The sequence below is a fragment of the Fukomys damarensis genome, unplaced genomic scaffold (genome assembly GCF_012274545.1).
Source record: "Fukomys damarensis isolate Sample0158 unplaced genomic scaffold, DMR_v1.0_HiC HiC_scaffold_23, whole genome shotgun sequence".
Lineage (NCBI taxonomy): Eukaryota > Metazoa > Chordata > Mammalia > Rodentia > Bathyergidae > Fukomys > Fukomys damarensis.
The window spans coordinates 25684280-25706863 of record NW_022900935.1 but is presented as its reverse complement, the minus strand read 5'-3'; the positions used below and the strand labels follow the sequence as shown (position 1 = coordinate 25706863).

At 37.4% G+C, this 22584-nt stretch overlaps 1 protein-coding gene across 3 annotated transcripts in view; it reads left to right on the top strand.

Annotated features, from left to right (window-relative positions):
• The window catches only part of LOC104852498 (phosphatidylinositol 3-kinase regulatory subunit gamma), an 83295-nt gene that overhangs the window by 36415 nt on the left and 24296 nt on the right, over positions 1 to 22584 (top strand). For all 3 annotated transcript variants that reach the window (XM_010610204.3, XM_010610205.3, XM_010610206.3), the window contains 4 exons: positions 4626 to 4734; positions 7207 to 7305; positions 16900 to 17080; positions 17750 to 17875. In XM_010610204.3, the coding sequence (XP_010608506.1) occupies positions 4626 to 4734; positions 7207 to 7305; positions 16900 to 17080; positions 17750 to 17875 (515 nt within the window). The remainder of the gene's footprint in view (positions 1 to 4625; positions 4735 to 7206; positions 7306 to 16899; positions 17081 to 17749; positions 17876 to 22584) is intronic.

The window sequence follows — 22584 nt, the reverse complement described above, 5'->3', positions numbered from 1 at the left end:
TGTTCTGGTAATGGACTCATGTGACTTTTCATGACTGGCTTCTTTCACTTAGCATAATTGTTACTGGATAGCTCCTTCTAAAAGTGGCTCACCGGCTAAACATTACTGGGTTCTGGGTTGCTTACCTCTCTCTCTGGAGTTAGGTTCCAGGTTCTTCTGTTTCGAACAGAGAATTGAACAAAATGAGCCAAAAAACAGTGACACAGTTTCTTTGAGAAAGTAAGAGTAGGGGAGAAACTAGCTCTGCCGAGCGAGCTCAGGTCGAATAAAAGAGGATAAAGATGGAGAAAGTAGTGTGGGCTATCTCTAGGAAAGCCAGGCTAGCAAGTTTGGTGGACCCTCAAATTACGACCAGCCTGACATAATTAGGTTAATGGAAGATTCACTTGCCTCTTGTTATCTACAGTGTGTACCCAGATAAACATCCAGATCTCAGCTGTATTGACTTAGTTACAACCATCTCTTGGAACCGATCAAGTTCGTAAGTCAAGGGTCCACATTGTTTTTTTTTGTGGAGCCGGGGATGGCCTCTTCTTTATGCTGTCCAAATTTCAAGGAAACATGAGAACCCCTACATTCAGGTCCTACGAGGCAGTGCTGGGATCCCACTCCTCAGGCTGACATCAGGTTGAGACCATTCTATCGAAAACCTACTGTGAGAAGTCCACGTGCAGGGCTTTGGGAATTGTTCTACGCACATGTTTGTCATTACCAGATCACGTCTCCTTCCCCAGCCAGCTTTGCCATGCCCTATTCTGTTTTCTCATAATCTTGCCAGGTTCATTCATGTTTTATCATGTATCAGTACTTCACTGTTGATGAATAATATGTTATTTGTGTTTGGCTTTTTGAGACAGGGTTTCACTGTGTAGTACAGGCTGGCCTTGAACTCAAGATGATCCTTCTGCCTCAGCCTCTAAGTGCTGGGATTATAGGCATGTACCATCATGCCTAGTTTATCTGTTTTTAAAATTATAATTATCATGGTGGTTGTGAGGCATTACTACATTGTGGTTTTATTTGCACATATCTCATGGCTTATGATGTTGAGCATATTATTATTATTATTTTGGTACCAGGGATTGAACTCAGGACCTTGAGCTTATGAGGTAGACATGGTGCCATTGAGCTAAATCCTTGGCCCTTTTTTTTTTTACAAGCTCTTGCTATGTAGTTTAGGTGGGTCTTGAACTTATTATTATTATCATTATTATTATTTGTTTTTTTTGAGACAGGGTCTCACTATGTAGTTGAGACTGACCTGAACTCACTATGTAGCCCAGGCTGGTCTCGAACTCAGAGTGATCCTCCTGCCTCAGCCTCCCGAGTGCTGGGATTACAGGCGTGCGCTACCATGCCTGGCTATCATTATTATTATTATTATTATTATTATTATTATTATTATTATTATTATTATTATTATTTTCAAGGCCCACCTGAACTACATAGCAAGACCATGTTCCCCCCACAAAAAAAATAAAAATGGCTGGGTGTGGTGGTACATGCCACCACAGTCCCCAGCACCCCTCTCCCCAAAAGTGTTTATCTTTGAAAGTTAAAGCATGAACTAAGCAGAGAAAGAAAAAAGGGTTTTTTTTCACTAAGCCAAATGAAAAGTGATTAGGGGCCTCCATAAGGTCAGAATCAGAACATGTTCACTAAAAGCTAATTTATAAAAGCTTCTGTAGGGTTGGGAATTTAGCTTAGCAGCATGATGTCTGTCTCAAAAGTGCAAGGTCCTGAGTTCGATTCCCAGTACCAAAAAAAAAAAAAAAGATTATATCAAAGGCCTTTTCTGAATTGTAAAATGTAAATTGTGAAATTGTAAAATGAATCCTTAATGACATCTACTAGAACTAAAGGCCCCATATAGTATGTCTTTATTCCAGTGTCAGTAGAATAAGTACTTATCAGTTTTTCACTTACCATCCTTAGAATCCATTGTTTCTCCAGAAGCTTTGGTTTCTTTTAGTAGAGAATTAGAAACAAAGATTTGGGTGTGTGCTGTGTGTGTGTGTGTGTATTGTTGCTCCCAGGACCTCTCAGGGAATAGAGTTATGGAATATATGTATATTTCCTCTAAATATAGGCATTTATATCTTTCTTTTTTGTATGAGAGATTGAACTTGGATGTCTTTAGCCCTTTTAAGTTTTTATTTTGAGACAGTTTTGCTGTCATTAAGTTGACCAGGTAGGATCTGAACTTGCAGTCCTCCTTCCTTAGCCTCCCAGAGTGTGGGACTGTAGTCTTTTGCCACTGTGCTTTTATCTATATATAGAAATTAATGAGTTCAGAAATTCCATCTTTGTATCAGAGGGTTCATTCTGTTTTTCTTTTTTCTTTCTTTCTTTTTTTTTTGTAGCTCAGGGTTTTTATAAAATGAAAAGCTATTAAAATACACTTCACTGGGAAAAATAAATGAAAGACAAGTGGATCTACACAAAGTAAACATAACTTTGGTAGATTTCAGTGTAGGACAGTTCATAAATGAGCATATTTGCCCTTATTTCCCACAGCTGTTCAACTTCCAAGCTAAGGATTTTTAAAGTCTTTTTGAGATTTTGTTATGTTGAGATTTGTTTTTCATTCCACAACATCTTCCACCAAGCTCTGAGCACTTGCAGTTCTCTGGCTAATTGCTGGGAGCTTAGTGAGAAGCATCTGAAACGCTGGTGGTGGAAGAGTTCACTGTGACACCTGCAGCACCTGCTGTGGCTGTCCACATACAGCCCTTGCGTTTGGCAGATGGTCCACACCCTTCTCATACTCACCCTGAGCTCCTAACTCTTCACCAAGCTGTATTTCTTCAAGGAAGAGTTTCTGAACAGCTTCAGCATCTTCAAGGTCAGGTAACTTGGAAAGCTCAGCCCTCTCCTTGGCAAGCTTCTGTTTCTTTCTTCATTCATGAAACCTGTTCTAGAAGTTGGGATCACTTTGCCTCTTGCGGTTGACCCACCATCGTCTCCACTTTGGCGCATGCCCACACAGGTTCATTCTGTTTTCATCTTTTCTAAGACTATTAGAAATCTGCCTCTTGTTTTTATACTGATTTCATTATTTTCATAGATTACTTATTTAATCTATTACTTATTAGGTACCTAGTCTCCGACCACTGTTATTTCATTTCCCCTGCTAGTCCCCAAACCTTGCTTAAGTAGAAATCTTTTTCACCTCTGTTTGGCTCTGCCCAGGGCATCAAGTTGCCTACCTCTGAGAATTGAGTCTGTTTCTTTTGTTTGTCTGTTTGTTTGTTTTTTTGGCTAGGGTTTGAACCCAGGACCTTGCACATGTCTAGCCCCCGCTCTTCACTGACTTGTGCCCCTGGCCCTGAGTATTGTGTTTTCATCCACTTGGCCTCCAACAGTTGCTGTCACCAATCCCCTCTCTCCCCAGCCTTCTGCCACAGCCCTTCTTCCTTTACACAGCTTCAGTACCACGCCAGGCTGCTCCAGGGAGGACCTCCTCCTCTTCCCGCTCAAGATCCAAGATTTTGTGCTGTGTTGCACCCTTTTACGAGAATGCAGTCTCTCATCTGCTCTGGCCTCGATGCTGAAATATTGGCCTTCCTACCTTCCTACCTTTTACTAGTTCTACTTAGTGAATGGCCTTTTAAAAATATATGCATATATATTTAATGTATACATTCTGTATTGCCAGTATATACTAGTAAATTAATTTAGAGGTTTTTTTGTTTTTGGTATCGGGGATTGAGCTCAGGACCTTGCATTTGCGAGGTAGGTGTGGTGCTTCTGAGCTAAATCCCTGGTCCTCTAATAAATTAATTTAAAAAAGAAAGTATATTCCATGTGAGACTGTTGCAGTGGTTAGTGATGTGGATGGTAAAAGTATTTACCAAGACCAGAGTAAAGATAAAGACAAGGGTTTATTTTGATCAGAGCACACTGTTGGGAGATTGGGGTGGAGGGGTCTGTGCATCGGAGGGGTGATGGTGTTTTTAAAGGGAAAAATATGGGCTGACAGGAAGGAGTGGCTTTATAGGAAGGGATATTAGGAAGGATGACAAGTTGCAGGTTTCTTAAACAGCTCTTTTGAGAACACAGTGTTGTGACTCTGGTGTAGGGCAAATGGAGGCTTTCTGGTTACTTCGCACTCCACATATACTAAATGGTATTCACTTTATCAGCACATATACATAAGGAAGTGATTACTACAGTCAGGCAAATTAGTTCCTTCTCTTCTGGGGAGGGGGTTTCAGAGTGCCTGACAGCTACTATTATCGGCATAATCCCCCACCACATGCACATACACAGATTTATACAATAGTCTTCGTCTACATTTGTCATTTAATAGCTTTCAGAATGAATTGTTTTAGAGGGAGCTTCTGGTGGTCTTTTGAGATAATAAAGTTTTATTGAATTAAAAGTCAGTATTTTATAAGGTAGAAAAAAAACCCACTAAACGGTTTGAAATTTTTACTTTTCAGGTATATTGGATAGTGTTCCAAAAGGACTTCTTTGGCTAAAATTAAATGTAAAATAGCACTTAATTTGATTGATAATTTTTGAATCTTAATTTACATTGGTTAATGAGCTGCTCCTGGCGGAGGAAATTAGAAAACAAATAATAATTTACATATAGAAAATAATATTCTTTTCTCTTTTAGCTCTTCCACCAAAGCCACCCAAGCCAATGATTTCAGCAAGTACAAATGGAATGAAGGACAGTTCCATTCCTCTTCAAGATGCAGAATGGTACTGGGGAGATATTTCCAGGTAACTAAAATGTTTTGATAATTAAATGAAGTTTAAAAAAATTTTTTTTCAACACTGAAGATTGAACCCAGAGATGCCCTACCACCAAGCCATGTCTCCACCCCTTTAAAAATTTTTTTTAAAACAGGGTCTTGATAAGTTGCCCAGGCTGGCTTTAAACTTTTGATCCTCCTGCCTCAGCCTCTTCAGCAGCTAGGGCATGGTGGGGGTGAGGGATTATAGCATGGTGCCTGGCTCAGAAGGTTAATTTTGAGAGTTAGTAGTTAAAATAAAACATTTTAATGCCTCACTAGTTATCATTTAAAGATTACCATTTGAAAAATTGTGTATGTGAACTGTGTGATGGTGCAGGTCTCTAATCTGGCACTTTAGTAGGCTGGGGCAGGAGGATCATAAGTTGAAGCCCAATTTGGGCAATTTAGTGACTTAGCAAGACTATCTTTTTTTTTTTTTTTTTTTTGAGTCAGGGTCTTGCTTGTAGTTCAGGCTAGTCTTAAACTCACAATGTAGCCCAAGCTGGCTTTGAACTCATGTTAATCTTCCTGCCTCATCCTCCTGAGTGCTGGGATTACAGGTGTATGCAACCACAACCCAGCACACGGAGCTATGTTGAAATAAAAAAATATATAAAAGGGCTGGGAATATCATTCACAGGCCCTGGGTTCAATCACCAATAACCCCCAAATTGTGTGCGGGGACTTTCCAAAACATCTTTAATCTTTTTTCTTTCCATTACAAAATGACAAGGAAGTCTTTGTTATAGATGTGATTATACATTTTAATACTGTATTGAGTGTGGATTTCCAAGTACATGAAACATTTTACACTTAAGATAGTTACATATGATTTAGAATAAAAGATACTTTTAATACTTAAATTTTCTTAACCTTTCTCTCTCTAAGGCATGGGTTCCAGAATCTTTCTATGCACGAAACTCATTTGAGTGGAGTTCAGGATTTTGGTATTGACTCTTCTTCACACACCTTACTGTGAGAAACAAGATTCTAGGATAGATTTCCTTTTTGGGTAAAATATAGTTTTGGATAATTCTGAACCCAGAGAGGGAATATTGTATATATTTTACTAATTTGAGTGTTGTATTTTTTATTTTAAAATTTTCCTTATTAAATTTTAATGAGCCTCTAAGTTTTTTTTTAGCATTTCTGCCAAATCAGGTTCCAGGATGATGCTGTAGTCCTCAGTCCTTCCCCTCCCTTTTCTCCATTCTCTTCCTCTACTGAAGTGGTACTCATTTCATTTTTTTACCTTACAATTTCAACCATTTTGAAGTATATAGCCCCCTGGCGATAAGGATATTCACATTGTTGTGCAACCATTACTAATATCCATCTTCAGAACTTTTTCCATTTCCCAACTGAAACTCTTATTAAAACAGTTACCCTTCTCTTGCCTCCTTCTGCCCCTGACTACCACTAGTCTACCTTCAGTCTAGGAATTCAGCTACTCTATGCACCTATTAAAATGGTATCACATAATATTTGTCCATTTGTGACTGGCTTATTTCAGTTATTTGACATTTCTTCGAGGTTCATTCATGTTGTAGCATGTGTCAGAATTTCACTCCAGTTAAAGCTATATAGTATTCTACTGTATGTATATATTGCCAGTTTGTTTACCTGTTCACTGGATTTAATGGACATTTTGGATTGTTTTTAGTTTTTGGCTGTTGTGGATACTGCTGCTGTGAACACTGGTGTGCAGATATCTGTTTGAGTCCTTACTCTCAATGATTTTGGGTATATATGCCAGAAGTGGAGATGCTAGGTCATTTGGTAATTCTGTTTAATTTTTTTGAAGAGGACTTACTATCTTTTATATTCAAACTGATCAGAACACTTTTAAATTTTAGTAATGTACAATAAAAGGGCATATTATATTTAAATGTCACTTAAATTTATATTTTAAGGTCATGTGATTCTACTGTAATTCAAGGGTCTCACATGTGCTACCATTTTCTTTGAGTGCTCAATGTTTGTTCCTCAAAAGTTCTAAGCCGACTCTGCAGAATGAATTTGTTGGTATAAATTCAAATTAGAGAACGTCATAATGAAAGGTTATGCACTTCAGTGAATTTTCTCCCACTGTTCTCGAACAGCTGCCACTGTTGCTTAAATATGACTTTGCTAAACAGCTGCTGGTTTTTCCTGAAACTCTTCAAGTTCAGACCAGCCTAAGAAAGCCCTAAAGGCTTAATGGAAGGACTTTCGTCTACAGATACTGGAAATCAGGAAGAATTTAAAAACTGAATAGCCGTTCCTTAGACTGCATAACACCAAAATTCATACCACAAAGAGCATATCTAGTGGGAAGACTAAATGACCTCTGAGTGCCTGCATGACTCTGTAGCCTTAGGCACACCCATCTTCCAGCTCACAGTAATAGTGATAACATGTGTAGGCAGCCAATGCTTTTTTTTTTCCTTAAAATTTTTCCTTTAATTCTGGTCTTCAGGGAGGAAGTAAATGACAAATTACGGGACATGCCAGATGGTACTTTCTTGGTCCGTGATGCCTCTACAAAAATGCAGGGAGATTATACTTTGACTTTGAGGTAAGTAATTTTTAGTCTTTTGACTGGTGGCTTCTTCATGTTCTTTTAGTTTTGAGTATATAGAGCTGTGTAGTTTATTTGAATCTTTATATGCATATTTTAAAATATTTTTATTTAGATAAATAATTTTTAGTTGTTGGGTTTTTAATTTTTTCTGTACATTAAATATTTAAACATATAAAAATGGCAATTGTTTTTATTTTTATGTAACAATAAAATGGGAGGGCAAAAATCCCCAGCTGTAAGAGACTTAAGAAGACAACAGCTAACCTTATTAATGAAGAAAAAGTCATGGACACAGCTTAAAGTTATTAATGATTGTATCTCTGCACTAACCCTATTTTCCTTAATGCAGACTTTAGAAAGTTGAACTCAACATAATTTTGGCTGATGAGGGTATGTAGAAGATAAAGCATGGCTTATTGTGGGCACATTGAAATCTCTTAGTGGTGGGAATATGACCTTGTATATTTACAAAGATGAGATACATATTAAAAATGGGTTAAGAAAAATGGCATTAGTTGTAACCATATTTAATTTTAATGATTGAATTGTTCAGTTACAATAAAGTTTTATAATTTAAAAAAATAATTAACTATATATCTTTTTTATGGTTTTGAAGATCAAAGCTAGGGCCCTGTGCATGCTAAGCAAGTGCTTTACCCTTTCTTTTTTTCTCTGTCATTAATTTTTTTTTTTTTCGGTTCTGGGAATTGAACTCAGGACCTTGCACTTGCGAGGCAGGCACAGTGCCACTGAGCTAAATCCCTGGCCCTCTCTCAATTTTATTTATTTATTTTTTGTTTTTGGTACCAGAGATAGAACTCAGGACCTTGCACTTGCAAGGCAGGCACAGTGCCACTGAGCTAAATCCCTGGCCCTCTCTCATTAATTTTTGAGATGGGATCTTTAGTTGCTCAGTCTGGCCTTGAACTCCTAGGCTCAAGTGATTCTTCTGGGATTACAGGGACCAGGCGTTGCATTTTGTTTTGTTTTTGAGATGGGGTCTCACTGTGTAGTTCCACTCACTATGTAGCCCAGGCTGGTCTCAAACTCATGGTGATCCTCTTGCCTCAGCCTCCCAGGCATTGGGATTATAGGCATGAGCTATACTGTTTTGAAAAATTTTTCCTTCTCCTCCTCCTGCCCACTATCTCTCTCTCTCTCTCTCTCTCTCTCTCTCTCTCTCTCTCTCTCTCTCTCTCTATTTTTTCTGAATCCAGGGCCTTCACACTGAGCTAGCTACATGCCTTCTTTTTAAATTTTTGTTTTTATTTTAAGATTGTGTCTCTCTAAGTTGCTGAGATACCCAAATTTAGCTTGAATTTGTAATCCTCCTCCCTCAACCTCCCAGAGTACTGAGATTATAGGTGCATGCCACCATGCATGGCTGGGCAATGGTTTTAATCCCTTATTAAGATGATATTTTGCATCTGGATTCCTGTAATACCTAATTAAAAGAAGCAATTCTATAATATAATTATTACATAGTAACATTATGTATAAGAAAAAGACCCTCCAAAAGTTATATAATTTACCTGAAGTTGCCTACCATTCAGGAACAAAGACAAAGAGTTCCCTTCACTGTTTCCTAGCCTAGGGCCCCCTTGAAAATTAAAAAAATTTTTTTATTTTGGTACCAGGGATTGAACTCAGGGCTTTGTGCTTGCGAGGCAGGCGGCGGCACCACTGAGCTAAATCCCCAGCCCAAAAATTTTTAGTTTTTTCCCTAGGGGGTTTTTAAATATTTTTTAGTTGAATTAGCTTTTTCTGGTATAGGAATTCTTTGAATAGCATTTTTCAAAAAGTGCTATGTGATTTTTCCAGACATCTTCCTTTTGAGGCAGTCCATTTGATTGTTAAGCAGCTGTGTTAGAGAATTATTTTTGTGCTAAGTTCTTGTGCTAGGATTGAGAATATAGATATGCATTAAAATATGTTTTAAGAGCCGGGTGTGGTGGCACATGCCTGTAATCCCAGCACTCAGGAGGCTGAGGCAGGAGGATCACTGTGAGTTCGAGACCAGCCTGGGCTACATAGTGAGTTCCAGGTCAGTCTCAACTATACAGTGAGAGAGACCCTGTCTCGAAAAACAAAACAAAACAAAAAAAAAGTTTTAAGGGCTGGGGAGATAGATCAGGTAGAGCGCTTACCTAGCATGCACAAAGCCCTGGGATCAAACAAACATAAGATATAGTTTTGTCCTTAAGCATTTATAATCCAGGTGTGTAGTGGTGGAATAGGAGAAGCACACATATGCTACACCTGAATGCAGCTTGCTCAGTGAATGAGAGTACTCCCGATTCCCCTGCTCACAACTCCTCATAACAATTCTACTTTCTGGCTCTGTGAATTTGACTATTCGGAGGTAACCTTATATCAATAGAATAATATATTTATCCGTTGTGTCTGGCTTATTTCTTGAGCATATTTTAAAGGCTCTTCATGTTGTAGCATGTCACAATTTAATTACTTTTTTTTTTCTATTTTTTGGTACCAGGGATTGAACTTGGGACCTCGCACTTGCGAGGCAGGTGGCAGAATCACTGAGCTAAATCCCTGGCCCCCAGAATTTAATTACTTTTAAAGCTGAATAATTTTCTGTTGTATGTGTATAATATAGTTTATCTACCCATCAATTAGTAGATACTGGCAAGAATATTCTAAAGTTTTCAGGTATCTAGTACAATATCTGACATGCAGGTGCTTAGTATTTGAATATTTGAATGCAGGACAGATTGAATGAGAGAAAGGCAAAGAGTTTTTCAGAGGAAATGACAGTAGAGCTGGCCCTTTTTTGCTAGGCAGAAAAGTGATGGTCTTAATCCAATATAATGAATGCTTATAGCTCAGTGCTAGCTACCTTGTAGGGCTATCTAGCAATGACTTAAAAGTTTTGTTTAAGAATAACATAAGCTAGTGAGGATAAAGGGAATAAGAAAACTAAATGAAAATCTAAATAACAGGAGATGTTGAAACACTATGCTTTGGGGCTGAAAGGAGGAAAAGTAGTATCTTGTTGAGAGACTACAGAAAGCTGACTTTCACAGAGGAAATTGCATTGACATTGTATCTTGAAGAATTGGATAGGTTTAGACATGTAGAAGGTGGGGGCGGTTGCAGGAATAGATAACTGGAGCAACCATATGGGGTGAAAAATTACAGCCATATTTTGTGAAATACGAGGATCAGGTTGTAAAGAAGAGGAAGCGGTAAGGAATAGAAGATTGGAAAGGGATCATGTTGAAGAGGGGCTTGAATCTAAAATTTGGAATCTGTATTTGTTATAGGTAGCAAGAGAACTATTGCATTTTTTTCAGCAGGGAAATTGTGATCAGTATATTTTGGTAGAAAGAATGAAAGAATAGGTACTAGTAAAGAGGAAGCTGTTACAAGTTGAGAGGTAATGGTGACTCTATATTTCAATCCTTTAATTTATTGAGTACCCACAATGCTTGATTGTTTTAGGCCAAGAAAATGACAAATGACAAAAGATGGACATGGCCTCTCTATTTTAGTGTTTATATTCTTGATAGAGGAAGAAGGTCCGGGCGAGGAAGATAGCATAAACATTAAAAAAAAGAAAAATGATTTTGTAGTGTATGAAGTGCTGTGTAGGGAGTACATATGATAGAGAATAGGGGGGTAGGCAGTTTAAGGAGGGCCACTCTGAGGAGATGACCTCTGAGACTTGAAGGATTAGAGAACAGCCAGAAAAGTTTGAAGAAGTAGGAACAAAAAATGTAAAGACATTGATTTGTGAAAGATTTTATAGTTCTGATGAATACAAACACATTTTGTGGCTGGCTTGTAGTATAAATTAGAGGCTAGTGCCGCATGTGGTGGAGCATGCCTGTAATCCCAGCACTCTGGAGGCTGAGGCAGGAGAATCACTGTGAGTTCGAGACCAGCCTTCGCTACATGGTGAGTTCCAGGTCAGTCTCAACTACATAGTGAGACCCTGTCTCAAAAAACAAAACAAAACAAAAAAATAAATTAGAGGCTAATAAGTGAAGAAGTTGAAAGTAGGAGGGAATAAGATTGTATAAGTTTGAGGACCTTTGGAACGGATTTGAATTTCATTTATAAGTGCAAAGAAATTAACAGAAGGATTTCAAATAGAAGGATGATGTATTCAATTGATTGAATACACAGATTCATAGATTAGTGGCTCTCAAAGAATTTGAGGAGTTAAAGGCAGTATGGAGATTTAGCAATACAATAGGAATCAGGTTGAGTGGGAGTTGAAGGTGACTATAGTTTGAGCCTGCTACACTTAGAAGGAATGCACCATTTATAGAAACAGAAAAGTGACCAGCAGTTGTTTTATTGGGAAGAAGGAATAAATACTTATTTTTAGCTGCTCCAGAACTGCTAGGTAAAAATGTATCTAGGGATATGGTTGGAAATGTGGGTTTAATTCTTAAAAGAGATTATGGGACTAGAAACAGAGCCAGACACCATATATGTAGAGTAAATGGGATTTTTTGTGTGCCAGAGATTGAACCCATGGTTTTGTGCATGCTAGGCAAGTACCCTGCACTGAGCTACATCCCCAGCTCAAGTAAATAGGATTTTATCTGTTGCAAGACCCTACCTCTTTAGTTTATTGGGGGTGCGGAGTTGCTGCCTACTTGCCCTAGCCCCTGGTTCTTTGGAACTGGCCTATAATGTTTTTAATGACTAGGCAGTCTAAGTCTTGATATATCAATAATTATGTCACCTTGGCTAAAGTTGTAAATCAGCATTAATAATAGCCTCAAACATAGCCTAGAGGATCACAAACTGGTAGCTATTAATTTGCCACCTTTCACTGTATGAACTAGATTTATGATTATATAACAAAGTCTAACACAAATGAGAAATATGTTTATAGCAAATAAGCCCTCAATATAGTGAATTTACCCTCTGGGAAGAAAATTTAGAAGGAGTTGCGGAGGTAGAGAAATAGAAGGAGGAAAAGATAAGGCTAGAAGACAAAGGAAGATCATGCAAACTTTGGGAAACTGGTAAAGACAGGAGGGAAAGAGAAGAAAGAAATAAAAACAAGAACAGAACAAGACAACAGCAGTAAGAAAACTAGAAACTATTCATGCTCCGATAAAAATAATAACAGTCAAGAAAAAAAAAAAAGAAAACAGGATAAAAACAAAGGAGAGAAATGAAGGAAAAGAAGAAAAAAGTCTACTTCAAGGTGTGTCTCTGCTGTCACTGGTAGACAACATGTGCAGCATACAGTTTCGAGTTGATTAATCCAAGCAAGCCAGCTACAGTCCACTGAATTTCTGGCTGCCCTGCTGGGGCTGAGCTTCCTGACCTCCTGCGGGTTTGAACTCTGTACTATTCCACGGCAGGTTCAAGCTGGAGCTGCCTTTCCCTGACAGGAGTCAGGTCTCTGATAGGAGGTGCTGACCCCAACAACTCACCAACCACTGCAGTCCATTGCGTCTCTTTTCCAGTGTCTCTCTGTTCACTCTCCTGGTGGGCTTCAGTTCTGGACACCAAAGCTCTGAGAGGTCATCTCTCTGTGCTGCTCACCACTCTGCCGTCTTCCTGAGCTCAGAACAAAGGCCTTTCTGTGCTCTGCTGCTGTCCGGCCTCAGGCAGCTCTTGGGGCAGGTGGCCTCTCTCTCAAGTAAATTGAATTTTAAGAAAGAGCGTACAGAGGGAAAAGGAAGCAGAGGCTGAAGGCAAAACTTTTTTAGAGAATAACTGTTTATAGTGAGAAAAGAGACAAGAAAAATAGTCCAGAGGTTGAAAGAAAGAATAACGTTATCAAGTCATGGGAAAATGGACTGTTAAGAAAGAAGGGTGAGGGCTGGGGATTTAGCTCGGTGGTGCCGCCTCCTGCCTTGCAAGCGCAAGGACCCGAGTTCGATCCCTGGTACCAAAAAAAAAGAAGGAAGGGTGGGAGGAGAACCAAGGCCTGGGTCAAGGAACAGAGTCTGAATTTGGCAAAAGTCCTTGGGAATCCTCAAATGAGCAGAATGATAGTGAAACTAGATGGCAGAGAGTAAGCAGTGAGGAAGTTTTTCAGTTCTCAATAACCGTTGTTGTTGTTATTGTATATTTTTTGGTACCGGGGATTGAACTTGGGACCTTGGGCTTACAACACAGATGGTGGCTCCATTGAGTTAAATTCCCAGCCCTGATAACCATTATTTTAATGCAATGAATAGTGGCTATTATAGAAAAATCTAGATATTTAACAAATCTTTAAGAATCTGCTGTCAGGCATTGGGCCAGGTTGTAGATTCTTCTGTTCAAGAAAGTTAAAGAGAGGCAAACATACAATTACAAATTTACCATTCCTTAATTCTTTCATGTCTCTACTTTTATCCTCCTGTGCTTAGATCCATGGTCCATTAGTGAAATTACTTTTTTGAAGAGCTGGGTGTGCTGGCACACTGCTACAGTCCTAGCACTCAAGAGGTTGAGGTAGGAGGGTCATGAGCTCAGGAGTTTGAGGCCAGCTTGGGTACCATAGTGAGATCTTGTCTTAAATAACAAAACAAACTAACCAAAAAAAAACAAAAACCTTTTGTGAATGAATTCTTAAAAACTTGCTCCTCTCTCTCTTATTGTAATCACTTAACTAAATTCAGACACTTTTTTTTTGAGACTGAGGTTTTGCTAAATTCCCCAGGCTGGCTTCAAACTGACAATCCCACCTCAGACTCCAAGTAGGTGAGACTACAGGCGCAACATACACCACGTTGTCTGGCTTCCCAACTCGATCATCCCCTGCCTTCCTTCTTGTCCTTCCCGCCCTCTTTCTCTTCTTCCTTCTCTTCCTCTTCTCTTCCATCTTCAGATTCTTCCTTCACTTTCTTCTTTCTCTGAGCTATTCAGTCTGTGGCGAGATGATTCATAGTTCAGGCCTAGCGTAGGTGACTTAGTGAAACCCTATCTCAACATAAAAAGAGGGCTAGGGATGTAGCTCTCAATCCGTGGGTTCCTTCCCCAGTATCACAGTCAGTCAAGCAGTCAGTCAGTCGATCCCTTCAATCATATCTCTTCCCATCTACTTCCTTATTGCTGTTGTTTATACAAATGTTCCTCAAGATAGTTGTCTATGGACATTGATTCTTTTCTTGAATCTGTTTTAGTAAGGCTTTTATTTTCACCATTTCACTGAAAAACCATTCAGTTAGGGTTACTCAGTGATCTCTATTTCGCCAAACTCTATGACCATTGCACTTATTATTTATTTTTTGCTACAGTGCTTTTTAAAACATTGATTTTTTTTTAGTGTAACTTGGTTTCATTTTTACTTCATTAATTGCTCTCTTGGTTTCCTTTGCTTGTTCTTCTGCATATCCCATTGATGTACCTAGGGCTTAGACTGCAACTCTTCATTTATCTAGCTGTTAGCACTTTTAAGTAACACCTAGAGAGTGTCAACTTCTAAATTTATATCTATAGCTGAGACCTTTCCTCTCAACTTCAGACTTTTAAAGTAGGCTATCGTGGTTGTTTATTTATTTTTTTAAGATGATCTGGTTTTTAAAATGCATTTTATTAGTACGTATTAATTCTACAAAATACTGGGTTTTGGTGTGTTATTTTCATTCTTGCAAATAATGTACAGTATTTTGATTATACCCATGCCCTTCTTACCCTCCCCTATACCTCTGTTGCCTCTTCCCTTTGTTTCCTTTCTTTTGTCTAGAAATAGTTAGATCATCTGCTTTCAAATGTTCTTTGGCATCTCAAATTTGTCTAAAACCAAACTTTTCACTTCTTAAATGTGTTATTTGTATGTAACTTTTTAATGTCAATAAATGACAATTCCATTCTTCTAATTGCTGAAGTTAAAAACATTAAAACCATCTTGATCTTGTATCTTTATCTCCTTTCCATATCTAAGCATCATCAAATTATGTTAGTTCTCTCTTCAAAATATATTGAATCCCACCATTTCTTATTATTTGCATTGCTTCTACTTTTGACTATCATAATAGTGTCCTAACATGTACCCTGCCCACTTCGAGCAGTCCAGCTCCCTAGGAGTGAGCCTTTTTAATCAAAGATGAATTTGCCCAAACCATCTATATCTTACTATCTCACTCAGTAAAAGTTAAAGCTTTAAAATAGCCTACAGGCTGTTGTTACATTTTCTGAGCTCTTTTACATCTCTTGCTCATTCCTGCTCCTCTCCCCATTGCTTATTCAGCCCCAGCATTAAGGGCTTCATTGCTGTTTTTCAGACATGCCCAGCATGTACCTGTCAGAGTCCCACAGTCTGGACAGCCTTGCCCTTAGTTATCTGCTTTGCCAGCTTCCTCACTATATTTAGGACTCTGCTCAAATATCACCTGAGCAGCGAGGTTTTCCTTGAGTAGCACATATAAAATAGCTCTCTCTCCACTGTTAGAACTATCTTTTATTTTTATTCTGCTTTATTCCCCCACAAACTTACTACCATTTGATATAACTTGTTTTTATTTAATATTTTAAGGAATTTTAAAATCTTCTTTCATAAACTGAAATATGACCATATGTTCCTCAAGTTACCTGCGAGTATGGACCTTATCTGCCCTGTCATTGTATCCATGGTGCTTTGTAAAATTCCTAATTCATAGTAGGTGTTTCATACCTTTTTTGAATGAATGAATGAATGAGTGACTGAATGCATGCCTTTTAACTTTCAGAGAGATCAGCTGTCATTTATAATGAGGACATGCGTGGGTGTATACACCTGAAATAACTACATTTGATTAGGTTATCTTCTAATGGATACTTCATAGGAATAATTTGTCATCCATCTAAATGCTGGCCTTTGAAGCATTGATTAATTTAAACCAGTCCAGAAGTTCAAACCTATTGGGTTTGACCTTTCACAAATCCCAGTGCCTCATTTATCATGTATAATACATAGTATGGTGTAAAGAAGTATGGAGGTATATTTTTCCACAAAGTCTGCATGCTGCTATAAGAAGAGTTACATGGAAATGGTGCAGTATTTTACTATGATATGATGAATCAACCTGCTGTGGTTTTAGATTATGCCTTATGGAACTTATAAAACATTGCTGTTGTATACTTTGGTTATAAATTATCTTTAGATATGGTCTGGACTACTCAAGCATCAAATTACACCCATCTAACGTGCATGGCTCTTCAAAAGCTTTGCTTTATAAACGAGTTGAACGACTTGAATCATTTATTTGTTGTGGTAGCCTAAATAGTCATTTCCAAGAATTAAAAGCAAGTATAAAAGACAAAATAATATAAGGTGCTAGATCACTTACCCAACTATAACTCATTCAAGGAGTTTACTTACGTTTTGTGCACTAACAAAAAAACTCGAGTGCTGGTGACTGTGGCAAATGTTAATTATCCCCTTAAATAGATACAGCTTCTGCTTCCTCCTCAGAGACATAGAGACCACCTGATTTTGGGTCCTGCAGAGTTTGTCTCTGTCCTCTGTGAAATAATAGTATATATACCTGCACACACATAGTTATATATACCTTTCACCCCCTTGAGTCTGATTAACTTAGTAAAACATATTTCTTATATGAGCCAATAAAAGTAGTACTTCAGTAGAATTTTTTTGGAAAAAAAACTACATTTTTGTCTTGTTCACAGGAAGGGAGGCAACAATAAATTAATAAAGATCTACCATCGGGATGGTAAATATGGCTTTTCTGATCCTCTGACATTTAATTCTGTGGTGGAGCTCATTAACCACTATCATCATGAATCTCTTGCTCAGTACAATCCCAAGCTTGATGTGAAGCTGATGTACCCAGTGTCCAGGTACCAACAGGTATGATTATTGACATTCTTGACAGCTATCAAGCAAGTTGTTATTTAACTATCAGATTTATTGATTGGAAAAAGAGGAACAGTAGTCCTTTTAAATATTCTATGACTGATTTTATATATTTTTGGAACTTTGTGGCTACTGTTCCATAATAGCCTGTTGCATATATTTATTAACTTTATATAAAATACTTCTGTTTATATTTTCCATTTATACCTTATTGCTTAGTTTTTGATGTAGTATAATTATTTTTGTGTGATTTAAAGGCTCATCTTAGTGCTAGCAAAAGGACTTACTGCTTCTGAAGTTGAAATACAATTTAAAAATAAGCTGGGCCGGGGTCTGTAATCCCAGCACTCTGGGAGTCTGAGGCAGGAAAATACAGAGTTCAAGGCCAGCCTGGGAAACTTAGCAACTTTGTGAAACCTTATCTCAAAATAATAAAGAAAAAGGCTGGGGAATGTAGCTTATTGGGAAAGCCCTGGGTTCAATTTCCAGTACAGCAGAAACAGACAGGTACCACTGGGAGTGTAGCTCAGTGGTGGCAGAGTGCTTGCCTGGCATGTGGAAGGCTCTGGGTTCCATCTCTTATGTAACCAAAAAAATAAAAGACATGGAAAAGCTGACATGTCAGAATTGTTAACACTCTATTTCTTTTGTTTACCTGTATAGGATCAATTGGTAAAAGAAGATAACATTGATGCAGTAGGTAAAAAACTGCAAGAGTACCACTCTCAATATCAGGAAAAGAGCAAAGAATATGACAGGCTATATGAAGAATATACCAGAACATCTCAGGTTAGTATATATATGTGTGTTGTTCGGGCTAATAGTTATGCCATATTATAGTTACATCAGATCTTCTATAATCACTGGCTATTTTAGTAGTTTAAAAATCCTTTTTTGAGACTTGGATGATATAACCTCCATTTATAAATTGCCTTTTATTGGTTAAGGATATAATTCTGCACCAGTTAGTACTGATTATGTGTGACCAAAAAATAATAAAATAGTGAAGGCTTCATAGAGAAAATGTTCTTTTATATGTATATAGGCAGTACAGGTGTATTATGGCAATTCCACAGTCATTAGGATTTGGATTTACAAGCTTATTCTGTCTTATTCTTTGCTGTCTGTCTGTGGAACTTACCTTGTCCTAATATTAGCCATTCACAGCCATATTCTAGTAAACAGGGAGAAAGTTTTCCTTTAAAAATTATATTTCTTTTTTTCTGGTATTGGAGATTGAACCTAGGATGAGATTCCTATTTTTAAGGTGACTTCCTAGAAGGAACACACCCTACTTTCACTTTTATCCCACTGGCTGAAACTTAGTTACAGGGTCATATTTAGCTATAGATCGAAATTAGCTTTGGGGGAGACTGAGAAATGTAGTCACTATGCGATCAGGTGCCCAGCTAACATTTAGAAGCAAATAAATGGAAATCATAGAAACACTAGTACTGTGTTTAACAATCAGAATTGTTTTATTATATTAATAATGTACAGCAAAATTCTGAACAAGAGTCTCATTCTTTATTAGAATTTCTTTCTTTCTTTTTTTTTTTCATGCCGGGGATTGAACTCTGGACCGAATCACTGAGCTAAATCTTTGGCCCTCTTAAAATTTATTTGTTACTACTTTAATTTTTTTTTTCACTGAACTTGAATTGATTTAATTTGTTCTAAATTGTTATTTAGTATATGAAAGGTATTGGGAATTTTGATGTATGTCTTTAAGGAAGTTTATATCTTTTTTTTTTTTAGGGATCAAACTAGACCTTGTGCTTGCAAGGCAGGTGGCGCAGAACAACTGAGCTAAATCCCTGCCTTATACTTTATAATATTAGAGTTCTTAGTGTAGGAAAATATATTTAACTATATATCTCATTCACATGGAATACAAGGTTATTACTTTGTATATCAAGTGATTTGTTAGTCTATGGTGATTTTACTAAATTCCAAGTGAATTCTGATTACAGCATTAACTGCATGGATCCAAAAATGAATATTTTTAAAGTAGGGTTTACTTTCTATTTAATAGATATCTAGTATACTGTATAGCAGAAATCATACTGTATTTATACCTTATTTTCATTTTTATTCAGTTTTTTATTTTCAGACACGGTTTCACTATGTAGCCCAGGCTGGCCTTGAACTTGCAGCAATCCTCCCGCCTCAGCCTCCCAAGTGTTGGGATCATAGGCATGTACCACCATACCTGGCTCATTCAGTTTGAAATATTTTCTTATTTTCCTTGTAATTTCTTATTGATCCATGTGCTACTTAATTCCTAAATATTTGGGACTTTAAAAAGACATTTATTTTCTAATTTAATTCTGTTGTCAGTAAGCATCATTAAAGTTATAGTCTTTTGAAAATTAATGGTGAATTACCTAGTATAAACTTGTCTTGGTAAACTTCCCATGTGCACTGACAAAGACCATGTATCCTGTACATGTTGGTATAGTTTACTATAGATAGCAGTTAGGTCACAGTGGTTGATAGTGTCATTCAGATGTCAAGTATCACTGACCTTTACTTATTTTAAAAATTTATTTATTTATTTATTGAGAAATCTCGCTCTGTGGTTCAGGCTGGCTTTGAATTCACTATGTATCCCAGGCTGGCCTCAAACTACAGTGATCCTCCTGCCTCAGCCTCTCAAATACTGGGATTATAGGTGTGCACTGGCATTGACCTTTTTATTTTTGAGATGAGGTCTTACTGTGTTGTCCAGGCTGGCCATGAACTTGTGATTTTCCTGTTTCAGCTTCCCAAATAGGTTGGATTACAGGTGTGTGCCACTACATGTGCTTGGGTGGTTTTTTTGTTGTTGTTTTTTTTTCTAATTATTCTGTCAGTTATTGGGAAACTATGAGCCAAATTAAACTTCTCCTCCTTTAAGTTGTGGTTGTTGGGTATTGTGTTCCAGCAATAGGAAAACTAGTCTGATCTTAGTTAAGTTTATTCCTAAGTATTTTATTCTTTTGATGTTGTTATAAATGGAGTTGTTATTCAGTTTCTTTTTTCGATCATTAATTTCTCTTTTATAGAATACAGTTGATTTTGTATGTCAATTTTGTATCCTGCCATTTTGTTTTTTTATAAGCTCTTAATAGTTTCTGTAGATTTTTAAGGTTATCTGCATATAAGATCATGTCTTTTGATGTAGTTTTACTGCTTACTTTCCAATCTGAATGTATTATTTCTTTTTATTGCCTAATTGGTCTGACTGAAACTTCCATTATTGTGTTGAATAAAAGTGACAAGAGTAGATATCCTTGTCTTATTCCCAATCTTAAATAGAAAGCTTTTTTCATCTTTCATGATTTTTAAATTTTGTTTCATATATTTCGGGACTCTTGTTAGTAGAAGGTGTCATAGAGACATCTGGTGAATGTTTAAATTTTACAGAATTTAGTACTGTAAAAGCTATCCCCATCAGTCCCCCTCAGAGAACTCTGTCTCACTTCAAACATACTTGCATCATTTTTGCAGTTGTGGAAGTCCTCTTTCTTGAGTGTCTTTAGTTGTGCTGTCATGGCTGCCTTGATGTCCTGAATCACTTCAGAGTGTTTACATTAAGAGCCAAAAGTTACATGGTGCCAGATTTGGTAAATAATGTGGATAAAGAGGGTGAAGGGAGGGCAGGGACAAGGGGAAAAAATGAGAACCAAGACCTGTCATGTAAAGGTACAAGATCCCAGTAACGGATGTAACTGTACTGTATACCTAGAATGTACCAATAAACTCAATAAAAAGAAAAAAATGTGGATAAGATATTCTGCAGTGTTTTCAAAAGCTTTTCTTTCCATTGGATGGCATTTGGCAGTAGTATTCACCTCATTTTTGATCATAAATACACTCAACAAAGACTTCCAGAAGTGCTTCAGAAACTGGCAAGAGTGATGGGATAAATGTGTTCGTTCGAGTGAGGGGTATATTTTTAGGGGGATTAAAGGCAGTTGTCTTTTGCTGTCATAAATTTTAATTAAAATTTTTAAATTTAAACATTTTCCCTCCCCTCCCCTCCATCTTTTCCTCCTTCCTTCCCTCCTTTCTGACAGGATCTCACTATGTAGTTCAGGTTGGTGGAACTCACTATGGAGCCCAGGCTGGCCTTGAACTTGCTGTTACCTTCCTGCCTCAGCCTCCCAAAATCTAGGATTACAGGCATGCACAGCCACGCCTGACTTCACTGTATATTTCAATAATCCCTTCTCTGTGTTTCTAATGGTTACATCTTGATGATTGGAATGATCGATATATAACTGTCTTTGTCTCTTGGAATTTCTTGGACTTAAAATCTATTTTGTCTGATAATAATGTAGCTACTATAGTTCTCTTTAGGTTCCCTTTTACACAGAATCTTTTTCTATTCTTTTTGCCTTACTCCTCTGTGTGTCTTTGCATCTGAATTGAGCTTCTTATAGACAGGATATCATTAGTCATGGTTTTGGTTTTGTTTAATCCATGTACCAGTTTCTGCCTTTTAGTTGAGGAGTTTGATCTGTTTATGTTAAAAATAATTACTTGATCTCCTGTACCAAAAAAAATTAATTACTGATAAGAAAGGACTTCTTCCTTATATATTTTTTGTTCTCCACTTCTTCCATTATTGCTTTTTAAAAATTAATTTAAGAGTTGTAGGATTTGTAGCTGGATATTTAGATATAGGCCTTCCAGTCAGTATTGAGTGTTACCTGATATAACCTCAACTGTATGAACCATCACAGGTTTCAAGCCTCCCTTAGCCTCTGATCTTTTTATTATCCAGCCCTTCTGAGCAGTTATTGACCCTCAGACTTACCCCATTATTTTTTATATATTACATACCAAGCCTTCAATGTGTAGTGCTGCATGTTCTACACTGACTTAGTTTAGATGTCACCTCCTCAGTCAAGCATATATAAAGCAGTTAACCGTACTCCGTTGCCTCTACCATGACATAAAACCAAACCTTATTAAAATCAGCATTCTATTCCACGTGTGTATTCTGAGTCCTGCAGGGCAGACTTCATGTTTTACAGATGTCTTTGTCATCAGGTGACATGGATCCACAGTAATCATTAGTTGAAATGAATAAATGCTGTATAATTGAGGAATTATCCCACCAGCATCAAAATTTCTAGAATTGCAAATATTCAAGGTAGCACACATTCTAGACCTTTATGATTATTTGGTGTCTTTCTAAGAAGAAACTGAACACAATTTACTCCCTTTTGAAGATTTTAGGGAAATCGTAGTTTAGATATTTACTAATCTCCTCAGACCTCATTAAAGCATAGAATTAGCCAGAAGAGGTGGTGCATACCTGTAATCTCAGCACTCTGGGAGACTCAGCCAGGAGGTTACAAACTCAAGCTCAGCCCAGGCAAGTCAACAGTTTAGTGAGACTTTTTTTAAAGGAAATGTAGTTCAGTGCAGAGGCCCGGGCATAGGTTTAATCCCCAGTACTAGAAGAAAGAAAAGAAATATATAGAAAGCAAAAAAAAAAAAAAAAA